General features: G+C 39.6%; 1 protein-coding gene across 1 annotated transcript in view; it reads right to left on the minus strand.

The window, feature by feature from the left end:
- The window catches only part of LOC149010985 (Thioesterase/thiol ester dehydrase-isomerase superfamily protein), a 40,474-nt gene extending 22,345 nt beyond the window's left edge, over positions 1-18,129 (minus strand). Inside the window, exons 1-2 of the mRNA XM_089161909.1 lie at positions 17,244-18,129; positions 15,304-15,481 (exon numbers count right to left, since the gene is read on the minus strand). Of these exons, the coding sequence (XP_089018035.1) occupies positions 15,304-15,481; positions 17,244-17,936 (871 nt within the window). The 5' untranslated portion in view covers positions 17,937-18,129. The remainder of the gene's footprint in view (positions 1-15,303; positions 15,482-17,243) is intronic.
- Positions 18,130-18,760: the final 631 nt, after the last annotated feature.

The following is an 18,760-nucleotide window of genomic DNA, read 5'->3' on the forward strand; positions in this document are numbered from 1 at the left end:
CCTTTTCGCAAATGCAAAACATTTCAGGGATTTTTTTTGTATATTTGAAAAATTTTAGGGACTTTTTCTTAAATTCAAATTACACCAAGGGTTTGTTTGTAAATTCAACTAGTTATAGGGAACTATTTGTAAATTTGAGTGATTTCTTCTTGCAATTGCTGATCCCATATCTCCTTTATCTGGTACATCTGAAGAGTCTCCTATGTCTTCCATTCATAGGGATTGTGAGTTTTCTCCACTTCAGATGACCACTGCGAAACTTAATGGGACAAATTATCTTAGATGGTCTCGTTCAGTTTCCCATGTTGTTGGTGCTCGTGGTCTTACTGGCCATCTTAATGGGACTTCTACCAAACCTTCCACATCTAGTCTGCAACTTTCTAAATAGTATACAGATGAATGCTTGGTCATGGGTTTTCTCCTCAACTCCGTTGAATCAAGCATAGTAGAGAATTATCTCCTCCTTCCTGATACGGCAACTATTTGGAAAGTCGCTAAAAATACATACTCCAGAGTAGGCAATGATGCACAGTGCTTTGAAATTAAACGAAAAATCAATCAGTTACAGCAGAAGGACCTTACTCTGTCTTAGTACTATAACACTCTTCATGGATATTACCAGACTTTAGATTTCTATGGGAAGTTTACACCGAAGCATGCTGAAGATGCTATTGTCTATCAACAATGGGAAGAAAAACAAAGAGTTTATGATTTTTTGGCAGGATTGAATATAGAATTAGATCAAATTCATGCACAAATCCTTTCTAGAGAGCCTTTCCCTTCTCTGGCTCAAGCCTATGCCATGGTAGATACAAAGGACAATCGAAGGACAATTATGGTACACACTCAGACATCTAATAGATCTGCATTAGTGGTTGGTTATGGCAAATAATAAATCTAGCTCTGGTGATTTTCACCCTCAAGTAAAATGCAAGTATTGTGGAAAAGAGCGTCATACAAAGGACAAGTGTTGGAAGTTGCATGGACGTCCAACAAATTCTCGTGGAGGAGGTAAGAATGGAACCAAGGGCAACAATCAAGCATCTGCAAATCAAGCCAATTCTGACATCCCTAAGTACTCCAACACCTCTTTCCTCAAATGAGTCCAGCACCTTCACCAGTTGATGTCTAGATTTGACTCGTCTTCTCCAATACCGACTTCCAATGCAAGTATAGCCTTTGTCATTGTTCCCTCTGTTGATCCACAACCTACAGGTATTTTTGGTTGTCACAATGTCAATTTGACTTATTCCTCTTGAATAATCGACTCTGGGGCAACCGACCATATGATAAGCTCATCTACTTTTTTTCATTCTTATTCATCTGTTCCTTTTGCTCAAGATATTCAAAAGGCTGATGGGTCTCTCTCCCCTATCTCTGGGAAAAGATCTATTATATGTTCACCTTCTCTTACCTTGTCTAATGTTTTGCATGTTCCTCAGTTTTCGGCTAATCTTTTATCTATTAGTAACCTTACTCATTATATGAGCTGCAAAATAACTTTTTTTCCTTCTCATTGTGTGTTTCAAGACCTAGAAACGGGGCTTACGATTGGCAGTGGTAGACAGAAAAGGGGGCTCTACTTGATGGATGGATCCCCATCAGCTCTTTATACGGTCTCTAGTTCCACCTCTCCTGCACCTTTTACCTTATTGCAGTGGCATCGTCGTCTTGGCCACGTTCCTTTACCTATTTTGTCCAAGTTATTTCCTAATTTGATTAAAAGATGTAATTTGAATGATTTTTATTGTGAGGCATGTATTTTGGCCAAACAGACCAGACATGTTTACCTTATTTCAGATTATCGTAGTAAAATCCCTCTTTCAGTCATTCACTCTGATGTGTGAGTCCTTCTCAAACCATGTCTTTATCTGGTCATAGATGGTTTGTTACTTTCATTGACTGTTGCACTAAGACCACATGAGTTTACTTACTTCACCAAAAAAGTGACGTTTTCTCATGTTTTCTAAGCTTTCATAATATGATTAGGACTCAATTTGAGGCGACAGTCAAAATCCTTCGTACAAATAAGGAACTAAGTACTTGGGTGGAGCATTCCCTTCTAACTTAGCAAACGATGGCATCATTCACTAGACTAGTTGCGTTGACACTCCACCTCAAAATGGGGTTGCCGAACGCAAAAATAGACATCTACTTGAGGTAGCACGTTCCCTTATGTTTACTATGCATGTGCCTCCTCGGTTTTGGGGTGATGCCGTCCTTACTGCAGCATATCTAATTAACCGAATGCCTTCAAGTCTTAGACCAATGCTGTCCCCTTGAGGTTCTTTTAGGAACAGCAGCCTTTAAGGTGTCACCTAAGGTCTTTGGATGTGTTGTCTTTGTCCGGAACCACCACGTTCATGGAAAGTTGGATCCTCGTGGGTTAAAGTGCATTTTCTTGGGTTATCCTCCTACACAGAATGGGTATAAGTGTTATTATCCTAGTTCTCGTCGTTTTTTCATCTCAATGGATGTTGTGTTCCACGAACAGATTCCATATTTTTCCCCCACATGTCCTCAGGGGGAGAGTCTTAGTGAAGAGGTTCTAGTGTTAATTCCTCCTTTTAAAGAGGTTCCAGTGTTAATTCCTCCTTTCGATATTTCTCCTGAGATTTCTACAGATGATCCTCCATTGGAAGATGGAGTGACCGAACAAGAACAACTAGTGGATGATATAAGAGGGGGAGACTAGACCTCTGAAAACCTATCAAAGCAAGCAACGAGTGACCCCTTTTGAACCAAGCTAGTTAACAGCTTTGGTTCCTGGTCCTGAACAATCCGTTCCTCTAGGTGAGTCTGTCTTTATACCTTCTTCTGATCCTACTTTGGACTTACCAATTGCATTAAGAAAGCAACCTTGAACTTGCACCAAACATCCTATTTCCAATTATGTTTTAGTCCTATCCTCTAGAATTTCAAAGTTTTATTTCCTTTTTGTCCTCTACTATTGTTCTTAACACTTGGCATAAGGCATTATCTTACTCAAACTGGAAGGAAGCTATGGATGAGGAAATGTAAGCTTTGGAGAAAAACAAAACATGGGACTTGGTGACTTTGGCCACAGGAAAGCAGACTGTTGGGTGCAAATGGATGTTTGTGATCAAGCACAAGGCAGATGAAATTGTTGAAAGATACAAGGCAAGATTGGTGGCCAAAGGCTTCACTCAGACTTATGGCGTTTACTACCAAGAGACATTTCCCCTGTTGCCAAGATGAATATTGTTCGTACTATTAGTTCATGTGCAATTAATAAAAGGTGGAGTTTACAACAGTTAGATGTGAAGAATGCCTTTTCGCATAGAGAACTCCAAGAGGAGGTATATATGGATGTACCACTTGGATATTCTACTACCGAGACTTATGGGAAAGTGTGCAAGTTAAAGAGGGCTTTATTTGGGTTAAAGCAATCTCCAAAAGTGTGGTTTGGAAGGTTCCATAAGGCAATGATATCTGATTGGCTATAAGCGAGTAATGCAGACCACACTTTGGTTATTAAAAGAGGTGGTTCCCACACTACTCTACTTTTAGTATATGTGGATGATATTGTGATCAGAAGCAATGATGATGAGATTTCAACATTGAAGACTTTTTTGGGAACCGAATTTGAGATCAAAGACATAGAAAAACTGGGGGTTTGGGGTTCCCTCTTGAGAAATGGGATGTCCTACGTTTAGACTCCTATTGAGCCCCCATTTGAAGGATAGGAAGGGCAGATGACAAGATGAGGTATAAAAAATTAGTAGGAAAGTGATCACATCTCACACAAACCTAACATCACATTTGCAATAGTCTGTTAGCCAGGTCCCTACTCCTCACTTTGGGTATTGTGTGTATGTGGGAGGTTTTAATTTCCTCATCGCTTTGGTGAGGCTTGGAGAAGCAAGATGAAGGAACAACGGTTGTGGTATGTGGGAGGTCCAACCTTGTGGCTTGGAGAAGGACAAGTCTGAGTTTAGGGAAAGCGAGTTTAGCGCGGCTCGCATTTGTGAGGTATTATGGCTTAAAGGGTTGCTTTAGGAGGTTGGGACGGATTTGGAGGTTCCTATAAAGTTATACTCAGATAGTAAATCAGCGATCAGCATAACTCAGTACAACATAACAGCACTAAGCATGTGGAGATTGACAAACATTTAATCAAAGAGAAGGTTGAGGCTAGGTTGATCCATATTACCTTTGTTACTTCAAACGAACAACGGGCTGATGTGCTCACAAAGAGCTTGAGCACGAAGGTATTCAATTACATTATGAGCAAGTTAAGCATGATAAATATCTACGCTCAAACTTAAGGGGGAGTGTTGAAAGCATCGACTAAGGTTTTCTAATTAGAATAGGATTCTAAGTCTAGAGTCAGTTTTTTATTTATTTTGCATTTCCTTTTTCCTACTTAGTGTGGGACTTTACTAGATTGTAACTATAAATACCCTATTGGGGTTTTTGAATAAACAACTTCAAAACAATTCTTCACATTACAACAATAGGACATTGTAAAAATCAAAATATATGAAAATTTTAATGGTATAACATCAAATGCAAAGAATTATTGAGAAACCTAAGTGGAATAAATAAAGACAAATTTCTTCCAATATTTCTAGGGACTTTTTGCAGATAATAAATATTTTCTTCTTCTATTGAAAGCATTAAAAAAAGCTACAATTAGGTGAAGATTATTTCCTACAACCAATCCAAATAATTGTATCTGCAAACATGTTGCCAGTTGACATCCAGGTCTAAATCCAAATAATTCAGTTGAGCTGAAGCCCATGTTGACAGTTGACATCTGCAATCAATTTGTCATTGGAGATGAAAATTAAACAGAAGGTGGCTGAAGTAAAAGAGAGAGCAAAAAAGTGGCTTTGGTAAAACTTGGGAAAGACTGCTCCCCCATTTTAAGTAGTATTAGAGCAGTGATGAACTACTAGAATGAAGTGTATCTTATACCTTTAAAGACTCTGCAAACCATAGGCAAAGAAGCCTAATTATTCAGATTAAGGCTTGGATGCAGTGGTCTACCAAAAGGAGAACTTAGTGGCCAGAAACTTGATGTTTTGTAGTTATATGGGGATAATGGAAATTTTATTTGGTTTATCATCAACAAGACATGACAGCTTATAGACTACGTTTGACTTATTGGCATTTTTTGAGTGACCATTAAACCCAATGTAATGTGATTACAATTTAATCTGATTAAATTAATTATTACTATTTTTATATAATAATTTTTATCATGTGCTTGTGGTGGTTTTTCAACTACGTTCATAGTCCACTTTTTACCATAATAGTTCACAACTTCTGAAAGAATAAGACACTAATATAGGGTTGCGACATTGTCTATCACCCCAGTGGTGATCAATAGAAGAAAATGAGTACAGGAACCTTAGTGTATTGAACATTGATCCGTTGAACATCCTCATCTTACTTAGCTGTACCTTTTAAAGGATCCTTTTGAGTTTTTAACTATCATTCAAAATTTTTATATGAAATGAACACTTTGGTGTGCCTCTAGAAAACTTTTGCTCTGATAATCCTCTGGATTTATCCAAAATGGGATGCCTTCTTGGCTGATTCATCAAACTAGTTATTCTTATACTTCAAAACAAAGTGGAGAAGTGAAACAGAAAATGGACATCTACTGATTTACTTGAGGTTGCTTGTTCATTTATCTTTAAAGACTCTGCAAACCATAGGCATAAGAAGCCTAATTATTTAGATTAGGCTTGGATGCAGTGGTCTACCAAAAGGAGAACTTAGTGGTTGGAAACTTGATGTTTTGTAGTTATATGGGGATAATGGAAAATTTATTTGGTTTATCTTGTCCATCTTTCCCCTCCCGCTTCCTTTGGCCCAAAGCCATTTAAATTTTTTGACATGTGGACATCGAGCCCTTCCTTCTTTTCTATAGTTCTTGAAGCTTGGGCCAAGCTTGTCCCTTGTCACTCTCTCCCTCTTATTGCCTTTGCTCATAAGCTCCGCAACACCATGGAAGCTCTTCGCTCCTAGAACTCGTATACTTTTGGCAATCTCTCTTCCAAAGTCGAATCCTGTCGCTCGAAATCTTCACCACATCCAATCTCTCCTGCAAAAGTGATCCCTCCAATCCTTCCCTTGCTAATGATGAGAAATCCCTTTCCTCTAATCTTTCTTCCCTCCTCGCCTTTGAAGAAAGCTTCCTCCGCTAGAAAGCTAGAATCAAGTGGCTTGAGCTTGGCAATTCCAATTCTGCCTACTTCCACCGATCCCTCAAAGCACGAAATAACTTCAACTCCATCCCATCCCTTATCACTAGCAATGGGACTTGCATTTCCGACCCCACCAGTATCAAGGAAGAGATGTCTCCTTCTTCTCTAGCCTTCTTTCTCCTCCTTCCCTTCTTGCCCAATCCCCTCTCCCCTCCAATCTCATCAATAAATTCATAAACCCAGCCATCATCATCTCCCTCCTCGGAAGAGATCCTCTTTGTCATCCGGTCCCACAAGCCTAATAAGGCTCCGGGCCCCGATGGCTTTAGCATAAGATTTTTCCTTGCCTTTTAGGATTTCATTGAAGAAGACCTTGTTCGTGCCATCCGCAACTTCTTCTTTAACCCTTCTTAACTCTCGTCTATCTATCAACCAAACCTTCCTTTGCCTTATTCCCAAGAAGCAAGGAGCATCCTCCCTCCCTGATTTCCGCCCCATTTCCCTCTGCAACCTTCTCTACAAATTCATCTTTAAGGTCCTAGCGAATAGGCTAAAAAAGGCTTTACCTTCTCTTGTGAGCGAAAATCAATATGCTTTTTCTCGGGCTGTATTATCACGGATAACATTCTTCTTTGTGTGGAAATTGTCCATAGTTTTGATAGATCCGCTCACTCCCCAGCCGCGCTCCTTAAGGTAGATCTCCACAAAGCCTTTAACTCTATTTGATGGGAATTCATCAGCGATATTCTCTCTTCACGGGGTCCCCCCCCCCTTCATACACTGATTGAGACATGTATCTCCACCCCTCATTTCTTCATTCTTGCAAATGGCTCCCCGACAGGATTCTTCCATTCTCGGGTGGGTATTCACCAAGGTTGCCCCCTCTCCCCCTATCTTTTCTCCCTAGCCCTAGAGGTCCTCTCCCGCATCCTCCAATCCAAAACTGACCATCTCCTCATCTCTCCCATCCCCAAATGCAAATCCCTAAATCTTACCCACCTAGCCTTTTCGGATGATCTCATGATCTTCTCTAAAGCAAACCACCTTCCATATCATCCATCCTCTCGGCTTTCTCTCTTTTCGAATCCCTCTCGAGCCTTCGCGTCAATCTTGACAAATCCACTCTCTTTCTCTCCGATGTCCTCGATCTACTTCGTGCTTCCCTTCTTCAGCTCTCGGGCTTCAAGCCCAACTCCTTTCCCTGTGGTCTACCTTGGTCTTCCTCTCATCCCTGGTAGGCTCACTCCCCACCACTACCTCCTTATGCTCGATCATATCCACAAGAAGCTTCAACTCTAGAAAGGCAAGTTTCTATCCTTTGCTAGCAAGGTGGTACCCATCCGCTCAGTCCTCCAATCTTCCTATCTCTACTAGTGCAAAATTTTCTCCATCCCCAAATCAACAATCCAAGCAATGGAATCCTTGTTTTGTGCCTTCATGTGGAAAGGGCAAGAATCCTCTTGCTTCATCCATTCGGTTAGTTGGTCGTCCTTATGCCGTCCTACCTTTGAAGGAGGCCTAGGTATTGGCTGGATCTTTGATGTTAACATGGCTTGCCTTCTCAAGCTCATCTGGAAAATTGCCCCAAAGCATGATTCCATTTGAGTTAAGTGAGTCTATTCTTACCTCCTTCGATCCGATTCCATCTGGACTACTTTAATGCCAATCCTTCATGGGTCTGGAGGAAAATTCTCTTGCTACGCCCCCGCGTCATCTTTGCTATTTCCACTTCCATTGTTTCCGGTACGTCCACTTCCTTCTGGCTTGACCCATGGCATCCGATGGGAATTCTCTTCAATCATTTCGGTCCCTGTAAGCACTATCTATGACACCCGTTCCCCAAATCCGCGCCCCTGTCTACTTTCATCTTGAATGGCACTTGGTCCCCAACCCCCCTCCCCATCTCACACAGGTTTCGGAGTCTTTCCGCCTATCTCTAGTTCCATATGTGACACAACAGTTTGAAAAACCTTCTCCACATCCTCAGCCCATAACCTCCTCCACCCCACAGCCCCAAACCCCCCTGGCCCCCTTTGGTCTAGTTCAAAAGCTTCATCCCCCGTCACTCCCTAACCCTTTAGAGAGCCCTTAACCTTGCTCTCCCCACCCAAACCTTCCCCATTGGCCACCATATCCCAGTCAACCCCAGTTGCATCCTTTGTTGGAACAGTTTGGAAGACTTGGATCACATTTTCTTTTTTCTTGCCCTTTCTCCAGATTTGCTCTGGGGAAAAGCCCAGCTTCCATTTGGCCCCATTCGAGGCGTTCCTTCGGGTTTTCCCGTGATTGGCCTTGGATCTTGAGAAACTTTGCAGGAACTTCCATTTGCGATCGGATTAGTAAGCTTATGTACGGTGCCTCTATCCATCACCTTTGGTGGGAGCACAATCTTAGAAGATGGACTTCCAAATCCCGCTCTATAGATAGGATTTGGAATGTCATCTATTTTGATGTTTCTTTTAGACTGTTAGCCATTCCCCTCCCCCTGTTGATGATATCCCAAAGAACAAGCTCATTGTTGTTTCTTGAAGCCTTAGCTCTTCCTTTCGGTCTTTTGCTTAAAGACCTTGTATTTTTGTTTCCTTGTCATTAATATATTATTTATTCATCCAAAAAAAAGAAGAAGTTGCAGTCCTTGGTATTTGGAACTCAACTTGTTGTTCGGAATTTTGTTTTTAATCTCGAGATCCCTGAATTGAATATGGAATCAGTTTACCATCTTCAGCCTACAAGCTGCTAGTTGAAGAGCTTATTAACAGTGAGGCATTTAATTTTATTCCTTTGGAGCCCAAAAAACGACCCCATTGAGATGCTATTAGAACCAGACCTGCAAATCCATTAAACCATTGATTCAGCCACTAGTTTTAGTCCAATTTTCAACCACAGCTGCTACACCCACACTCAGACCCACCCTGCACCCCCAAAAAAAAAATATATCCCCCGAAATCACCAACAGATGAGTAAATTACATATACACAAGGGCGAAACCAGGATTTAACATTTGGGGGGGGGGGGGGGGCGAAGAATGAAAATCTAGATAACGTTCCTATTGGGGAAACACTAATGCTTTTTCGCCACACATATTGTGTGGGCCCTTATAAGACCCATTGGGGGGTCTCGCTAGGCCCACATATATTTTGTGGGGCCCACATATTTGAAAAAAATAGGTAAATTATTTATAACTATACTTTTTTAAGACAAAATATAGGTAAATTAAAGCAAAAAAAAAAAAGTGACACATGACTTCAACCCTAAAAAGTTAGATGCAAACCAAAATTTTCTTTGGTAGGAAATGCAAACCAATTGTACTTAGTTACCTTACTAACTATAGACATTTTATTCACAATACAAAATCAAATAACAAAAATTGTAGATGAAATAAAGAAACAGAGAATATAAAATCAAATAAAAAGAATAACAAAAAAAATGAGAAAAAAATAAAAGATAAATAAATTGAGAAAGAGAAAGAGACCTAATTGTGGAGAAGATTTTTTTTTCCAAATTTTACTTAACCCACACTTATAGAAAGGGGAAGAGAATAAATAGGAAAAAAAGAGGAGAGAGGAGGAGGAGGGAATAAATAGGGATTGAGGAGTTAGTTTTTGAATGACATTTTTAATACCTAATAAGATTTTTTTTCCAAAAATTTCCTTAACCCATATTTATAGAAAGATAAGAGAATAAATAGGAAGAAAAGATGAAGAGAGGAGAGAGTGAGGGAATAAATAGGGATTGAGGAGTTAGTTTTTAATTAGGAATGACATTTATACCCATTATTTTACCTTTAAAAATTGTTCTCAATATCAAGGGGGGGGGGGGCAAATAGTGACATTTCACATTTAGGAAGAGAAAAAACTGGAAAAAATTAAAGAAGTTAATCAAAATTTTCAAGAAATGGGGGGGGGGGGGTGTGGACATGGCCCCCTCCGGCCCCATGTAGGTCCGCCTCTACATATACACCCCTAGGTTGGTAAACTATTATGTTTACACCCCCCCCCCTTTGAATTTTTCCTATTATGTTTACAGGCTCTATGTTTTAAATTATGGATCAACCAGTCCTTGTCGTTATAATCACAGGGTTAAGTTATGACTCAGCATCCATAGCATTTTCAAAATTCCCATACTACCCTCCTTTACTCCTCAAGAAGTACCAAATATGTTCTTCTAAAAAATAATTGAATCAATAAGTTAGAGAAATTTGTTAGTGGCATTGTGTATTGTAGTTATTTCTAGATATCTTTCATTTTTTTCCTCAATTATAAGAAGACTCAATAAGGGCAAACATGTACTTTTCTATTTAAAATTGTTAGTGTTAGTGGTACATTTGTAATTGAAATGGTCAGGCCTTGGCGTCATGGTTGGTGGACTATAGTTGTAGCCTGAGGTCAAGGTATTAAAACAACCTCTCTTAGTGAGTGGTACATTTGTAATTGAAATGGTCAGGCCTTGGTGTCATTGGTTGACTATAGTCATAACCTGAGGTCAAGGTATCAAAACACCTCTCAGAAAATTATTGGGGTAAGGCTGCATAGGAAAAATGCACCCCCCCCCCCTGGGCAACAAAAAACAAAAGAAGAGAAAGAAAGAAGGGACTTTGCTTCTGTAGAAGCTTTCGACACCGAGTTCACATTTGTAATAAAAAAGATTGAGTTTAGGGGGGTGGTAACAACAACAACAATAAGCCTTGTCCCAACTAAATGGGGTGGATTCTTGCCTTCCAATCAGGTCTGTTTGAGGCCATGCTAGATACAAGGCCTAAGCTATGCATATCCTTTCTCACCACTTCTCTTAAGGTTATCTTAGGTCTACCCTTAGCTCTTCTAGTTCCTTCAATTTGAATTATATCACTTCTCCATATAAGGGCTTTTATAGGTCTCCGTTAAACATGGTCGTGCCACCTCAAACGACTTTGCTGAAGCTTATCACTTATGCAAGCAACTCCTAGACCAACTCTAATATGATCATTCCTTATCTTATCCTTCCTAGTTTTGCCACTCATCCATATTAGCATCCTCATTTCTGCTACACTAAGTTTATCTATATGATTCTTTTTAGCAGCCCAACACTCTGCATTGTATATCATAGTTGGTCGAACTACGGTCCTATAGAATTTTCCTTTAAGCTTTAATGGAATACGTCGATCACACAAGACCCCGGTGTAAAAGTAATTGATTACAAACCCAAGGTGTGTAACGCTCCAAAAGGTTTGAAGTTACACTCAATCCACCTTTTGGAAGCAATCATACATCAAAAACTCTAAATTAGTCCCTTCCATCAAATTGTTCAAATCAAGAGCACCTAGATTTACATCTATCCATCCATCGGAATTCGGAACGCAACAAATCTTTAGACACCTCCTCATACACCTTAGCCAAGTTGTGAGTCAAGTTTTTATATAAATACAACCACTACCCAAAACCCTAAACCTCGAAAGAGATGTGAAATCCCCTGGATTTCTACTTCACCCCCTGGATTTCTACCCCTTTAACCCGCGGTTTCAAGACCAAAACCCGAGCCTCGAATTGGCGACAATCGTGGACCATTCAAGTCGAGCCCTAAGGTTTGAAAATGGACCCAATGTTGGTGGATGACCCTCGTGATGACTCAATAACTCTCCTAGAGTTTAAATGAAGAGAGAAGATTAATCACGATGATGTAAATAGGGTGATATTTGAAAGACCATAGATTGATGTCAGAGAATCCAATTGATGCGAATAAGGTATCAAATCGAAGATCGTCGAAAGACCTTTCCAACGAGCCAAAAATCACTAAAATCGGAGTCTGTTTGGGGGTCCAACTATGGGCCAGAAGATTGGGCCGTTTGCGTGAACAACCCCCCACCCCATTTTCTATTTAGGGGCAAAAATGGATTTCGGATTTTTTAAACCCTATTTATGTTTTATCTCATCCGTAAACACATTTTGGGAGGCTAGAACGAGTTAGAGGCTGTGGGAAGAGGAGGAACCAAGAAATAGAGTGGTTCCCATCCTTCCAAAAGTTTTTATGATCCGAATCTTCGCAAAATTATTAGGAAAGGTTAGTTTTCTTTAACCCTTCTCTTTAATCATAGTTGGTGAGAGTTTCTCTTCTCTTTTTTCATGGAGATCTTGAAAAGGAAGGTTGTTAGGTATCTTGGATGCTTTCTTTTCTTGTATTAATGTCACTTCCTAGTTTGTGGGAGTAATGGTAAGATCCCATGCTAAGGTTGACGCATTTTGACTCTCTAGGTGGTACAGGTGATTTTATGAGAGCCAAATTTGGGTTGTTTTGAGCTGAGTCAATTTGATCAAATTGAGGGTACCCGTAGGATCCTTTTGCTGCCAATTAGTTTCCCCAAAGTTTTGTTTCATTATAGACTTCGATTTGGTAGCGAATTAGAGACCATTCACTAGTGAGGTTGGGAACTACCCTTTTTAACCTAGTTTTCAGATTTGGGTTTTCGTGGGAAGATTTTAGGATATCCTTTAAAACCCAAATTGACTCTAATTTGTGATTATTAATTTCTTGCATGAATAGGCATTTATGTATCTTTAGTCACCAAACTTGTGGGAGTGAATTCTTGGACTTTGGAGAAATAAGCAAAGTAAAAGGTGAGTAATAACTAATCATGTTATACATAATTAATTGCTGCTATTTTAATTTCTTTTATTGTTATAAATTGTTGTAAATTTATATTTACCATGATATGCTTGTGTATGAACTTTGCACTAATGGAATCTAAGATTTATTGCTTGAGTATTTCTCTTTGTTGTTGAATCCTATGTTATTGATATGAATATGGTGTGATATTGTATGAGATGAAAGAGGAAGAACAATATTAATATCTTTACCTCGTATTTTCTACTAGGGTCGTGGGTTCACCCATTGCCCTAGTGATCTTATGTGATTGTTTAGGTTACATTGGGGAATGGGGAATGCCCTTTTGGCATTTCTGCCATAGGATACCAGAGGAGGCAGTATGGGACGCATTCTTATGGCGCCCTTGGCGCTTTCCCTAATTGTTGATTGACATATGTAACGCATGTCTAGAAGTGTTTGGCTAGGTGACCTCATGAGTACTACTACCCTTCCGGTAGGGGTATTGAAACCGGTTAACCCGTGATGTCAATGGCTGGGTCCTGTGAGCATCAAGCAGGCCCACTGTCATCATGAGATGGTAGGGTTGCATATAATAGACAAGGGCTCATGGGCGCTTAAGACCGGTGAAATGACCCGTGAGAGGACATGGAGAGCATTATGTCCATTATATGTGGATGACCATAGGGTTAGGGGTCAACGTAGTCCGAGTGGTTGGTGCCATAGGATACGTTGACTCTAGGTGGGAAAAGATATTGAACAGAGTTGGTTGGTGCCATAGGGGAAGTATCCGGACCATATGTAGTACGAGACCGTATGACTTTGCATTGGGCTTAGAATAATCCTTGACACGCGCCAGATCTTATACCAGTGGTGATGTGAGAGAGTGGTGACTTATACCCCAGCCACGGATTGATGTGACTTGGCCAAATTGCCATGGAGAACCCAACAGATGTACTTGAGGGCCGTGAGGGAAGAATGATGAGACCGCTCAAAGAAGACTGGTGTGTGACTTAATGCATGTCTACTTTAGAGATTACATTATAGAGTTAGGAACCTCATATCATCACCATGCATTTGTTGTTTATATTATTAAATAGAAGATTGTTTTATGAATTATGATATGGAGTATGGATGAATGTATTGACATGAATGTTAGTTACCTCACTGAATTCTATGAACTCATTCCTTTATTTTGTTTGTTTCTTTAGCTTGCTCTATAGGTTATGAGGACCCCTCCTACGCTGAGGATCCTTAGATGAATGGCTACCAGGAGGGCGTTGTCGGAGAAGAAGTGGAAGCTCATGACGCTTCATGTTCATGCCCAAGACTGCTCTTATGGAGTTTCTTTTCCTTAGAGCTTCCTTAAAGGATTTTCCACTGCAACTTTAAATATTCTTTCTCTTCTAGGACTTTGATGATTAGTTTTGATTTGAAATAATGGATGATTGTAATCATTATTTCAGATTTGATAATTTATTACTTGAACTTAATTTATTCTTGTCCATTTAATTATGCTATATCATGTTTTGTATGGATTTGTCACTGAACCTAGATCTTGTGGTGTACCACCCCCACGGGTATTCGGGTATTACCGGATCCGGCTGGGTGGGGTGTGACAAGAGACCTATTTCTAATTATCAGAATTGTCTCAAATTTGACTAACTTTATTAATCCCCGACACATCCTTGTAATCAAGCGAATCTTCCAAGGCCCCAAACTGAGTTCTATTTCCTATCCTACACCTAAACTGATTTTCAAGGTTACCCAATTTTCCCAAATTAGAGTGGTTCTTATACAAATTTTGGCTATTGATTAACCGTCAATCCTAGTGCAACTCCATCACGCAATTAACAAAACATAACAGACCGTTTGTTCACTGGAATAAAATGGGGTGGACAAAAAGGGGTGAGGAAGTGTATTGTTCCCAATGAAATTCCAAAAATCTCACTTTGTTTGATTCACTGGGGTGGGAACCGACAAGCTTCCTTGAATTAAGGAACTTTTCTGCTGATGTGTCACTTAACTTTTTCCACCCTGTGCTTAAAAAAAGTCACACCATTTTGGATGGGACTCTGTGGAAAATTTAAATAAGCTTGTGGGGCCCACATATTCCATGTTTTCTCTCCCTTCTCCTTCCTTTTCTTTTCTTTTCTTTTCCCCTCTACCACCCCACTACTAGAGGGTCCCAACTTTCTATCTTTCCCACCCCTTTTTCTCTTAGTCTCTTACAAACAAATGGTCCCTAAAGGAATCACAAGTTTAATTGGTTCCTGCTTTCAGGTCATAAAGAAAAGAAAAAAAAAGGATAATGGAGAAAGAGTTCTGTCTGAAATTTTGAGTTACTTTCTATTAATTAACATAAAAAAGTAGCAGATTTTCTTTCATCATTGATAAATTTAGTTGTAAGGATTCATATAAATCCATCCACGCTTTCCTTCAACATATTAACGTTACTTATCAAAAAGAAGGCACTACTCAAACCAGTTTTTGACTTTGTTAAAAAAATAATAATAAATAAAAGATAAAAGTATGGGTTTTCACATACCTTCAGTAAATTGAGTCACTTCTAGTTGAATCTCAATTGATGACCGTCCAACCCATATAACGGCACCTGCTATTTTCAAATCAGTATCAACAGAAAGCGGCCTCTTCAGAACCATCTTGTCCACAGAGGCGGTTACTAACAACAAGGGCCTTGTCATGTTATCATCACAGGAACAGTGCTGACTCACAAATAAACAAATAAATCAAGAAAAATCAGAACTATTTATACAGTTCAGTGGTTTTAATTAACTCTAGAGGAACAATCAACCAGGAACGGAAGGCAGAAGCACAGTTGTCAAGGTGCCATTTGACTAGATATCCACCACCTTCTTGGTCTAAGGTAACAGAAAACCTTTTCTGATGCAATGCTTGTCTTCTGGCCTTGTGACAACACACTTACATTATATCCACATTTTGACACTTCACAAATTTACATTGACTCATGTTTATTGCTTTGTCCTTTGGAGAATAAACTTCTATTATATCCCATGTTTTGTTTACTATATGTTGAACTCCTCATATTAGGTCATTCAAAAGAAACTTTTAACATATTGAATTGATATTGATTCCATGTTACATACAAGAATAGTCATTGACAATCATCATTGCTACTGCAGAAGCTCACATAAACTTTTGCACGAGGAAGATACATTGTACACCATGGGCTTAGGTCCAAAGAGGCAATGCAGAACAAGTAAAGTTCTCTGTAAGAGTCGGTGTTTTCTTGCTTAAAATTTGGTTTTCAGTTGAGCCAGGTGATTTATGTCAGCCTCTGTATCCTCCTTCTTATTGTTTGATCTTCCTCTCTTCTTTTGCATTCTCTCTCTGCATCTTCCTTTTCTCTGGTTGATCTTTCTCCCTTCTTTTGCATTTTCTCCTTCCATGGATCTTGGTTATTTTTCTCTGGCCTGTTCCATGTTGCTTTTTTTTTTTTCCCCCCCCCCCCCCCCAGGTTTTCAGGAAAGGGGAAGGGGGGGAGGGGGGAGATGAGGTCACAAGTACAGAGAATTGGTGAAAGTCTTAATTTTTACTTAATATGACAATGGAAGTGGTCCGCAGATTATTTCCATATGTTCCTTCTTTTTCCCCTATCTACCTACAAAAATGTGGTCAAGTGACTGGAAGCTCAGTTATTTAGGGTTGTCCTTTGGTAGATAAAAATTCTAGATAAGATACAATTACCGGTAAGTTCGTAATTTTTATTTGTCCCACAAAGCATAAAGATGCTTGGCAATTTCCCCTACTGCTCTGACCTGAGAATTAAACTGTTCCTGAATTTTTACAAAAGCATGTTTCTTCCAAATGTATCATTAATCACAATAAAGAAACTGAAAGTAAAGCTTTCAGGAGAACTACATATTGTACCTGCTTTAAAGGAAGGAAGGAAAAAAAGGTGGCAATGAAATATAATGTACAAGTACCCAAACTAAAATCCAGTCCCACCTTCCTGACCCCGAACCCAAAAAATAAAATGATTTAATGGCTTAGTCAAAAAGATCATATAGATTTCGTAAAATTCTCTCCAATTTGTCCCGAATTACCATCAGTGCAACCAGGAGCATTTGTGGGCTTGAATGAAAGGAAATCTAACAAAAATGTCGCAGTTTAATTAGAGTAATTCAGTTAAAAAGAATTCCAACAGCTAATTCACGAATCACAAATCTCATATCCCACTACCCAACACCCCCCAAAATAATAAGAAAGTCACCAAAATGGTTGATTATGTAATAAAAGACAAAGTAAAACACGAAAACAACTAAACAGGGCACTAACGAAAACAGAAAAACAGGCAGCAAATGCCCAGGAAGCCGAGCAGTTATAGAGAATTAAAGGACATTCCTCCCCCAGAAAACGGATCTCATTCCAGAAAGCCACATTCAGAGCAATGAACACTGCTATCTCGGGGGGGGGGGGGGTGGAAATGCTGAAACATCAAGTTACCTTGACAGATATAGTACCGGCAAGGGCGTCAAGGTCTTCAAGCAGCTTTCCTATCCTGACCTCGTTCCATGGGTTTCTGTACTGCTCCCTAAGGATGTAATCACTGGAGAAATTGTACAGCACACTTGTTCGACTCTGTGATGGAGTTTTTGTAAGCAACTCACTTTGTGGAGGAGCATCGAGTGGTGGGTCAATAAGTCTCTCAAAGATGCTCGACCTCGCTTCCCACAAAGCATTCGTTACAGGAGAATGATACATCCCTGGCCATAGACTAATCGGTTTTCTGAAGGAAGAGCCTGCGTCAATCGGAGTAGAAGTCTCAAAAGGGTTTGCGAATGTGGAAACAACAGGTATGGGATCGGAAGGAGAAGATTTGGAATCCATGGATTCCAGAGGCTCCTTAGATGGACTTATGGTAGAAGAAGAAAAGGTCCTGGATTGAGTGAAGGCAGCAGAGGTGTTCCTGATTGGGGGTTCTTGAAAAGGATAGGTGGTAATCAGATCTGCATTCAGGAAAGAAATAGGTGCTGTAATGGCCAAATTGGTAGATGGTTTAGGTGTCTGGGAAGTTCTGAGATGGGGTGTAGTGACAAGAGGTGTAGTTGAGAATGATTTAATGAAATGTTGCAAACGGGGACATGTCCTTGAAGGTACTTTCATGGCGGAAGCTGTGCTCAGAAATCGAAAAGGCATTTCTTGAGAGAAAAAAAACCGTTGAGTTTTCTGGAGTGAATTCCATGGCTAGGGACCTTTAACGAGGGAAGAAGAAGCAGTGGCCGTTGGGTTGGAAAATCAGGGGCAGTTGAGTTTCTCTTATAAAATTCAGGAGGAGTTGAGTTGGAGACTTTGAATCGATCAACATAATGCATTTTATTATTTTCAACGGGTAGCAGCTTTTTGCATTTTCTTTTGGATATCATAATAGCATTTCATAGAAAACCAACCAGTTTTAGGGGGAAAAAAAAAATAGGAGAGGAAATTACATGCACCCACAATATTGGGGCAAAATTCTTTGACCACCCATTAATGCCTCATAAATTACGTGGCATCCAAATGTAAGTTACAAGTTATCCATAATTAATTAATTAGTAGTTATAATTAATTATAAAATTATGAAATTGCCTTTTTTTTATTTAAATCATTTAAAACAAAATGTATTCCAAAATACTCAAAATACCCTTAGATGGGTGAATGATATTCTCCCTCCACCCATATTCTTCATATCCTTCGCTGAAACCTCTAAACATCACCGGACACTGCCGAACCCCCTCTCCCTGTCAAAGACAACCGCCTCCACCATCCACCTTTCCCCTGCCGGAGTTCACCCACTAGAATTCCTCTTGCAAAAGCTATAAAAATTGCACCAAATCGAAGCTAAAGTTGAAATTTTTATTTTCATTTCAGTGGTCCTGAAATTTGAAAATCCAATTGAAAAAGTCTTGTCCAAATGCTTGTGGAGCTGCTTGGACGTGGAAGCTTGCTATAGGAATAATGAAATTACTAGAAGCATCTAAAAA

This window comes from Hakea prostrata, chromosome 7 (genome assembly GCF_041222555.1).
Source record: "Hakea prostrata isolate BN-2017 chromosome 7, UWA_Hpros_2, whole genome shotgun sequence".
Taxonomy (NCBI): Eukaryota; Viridiplantae; Streptophyta; class Magnoliopsida; order Proteales; family Proteaceae; genus Hakea; species Hakea prostrata.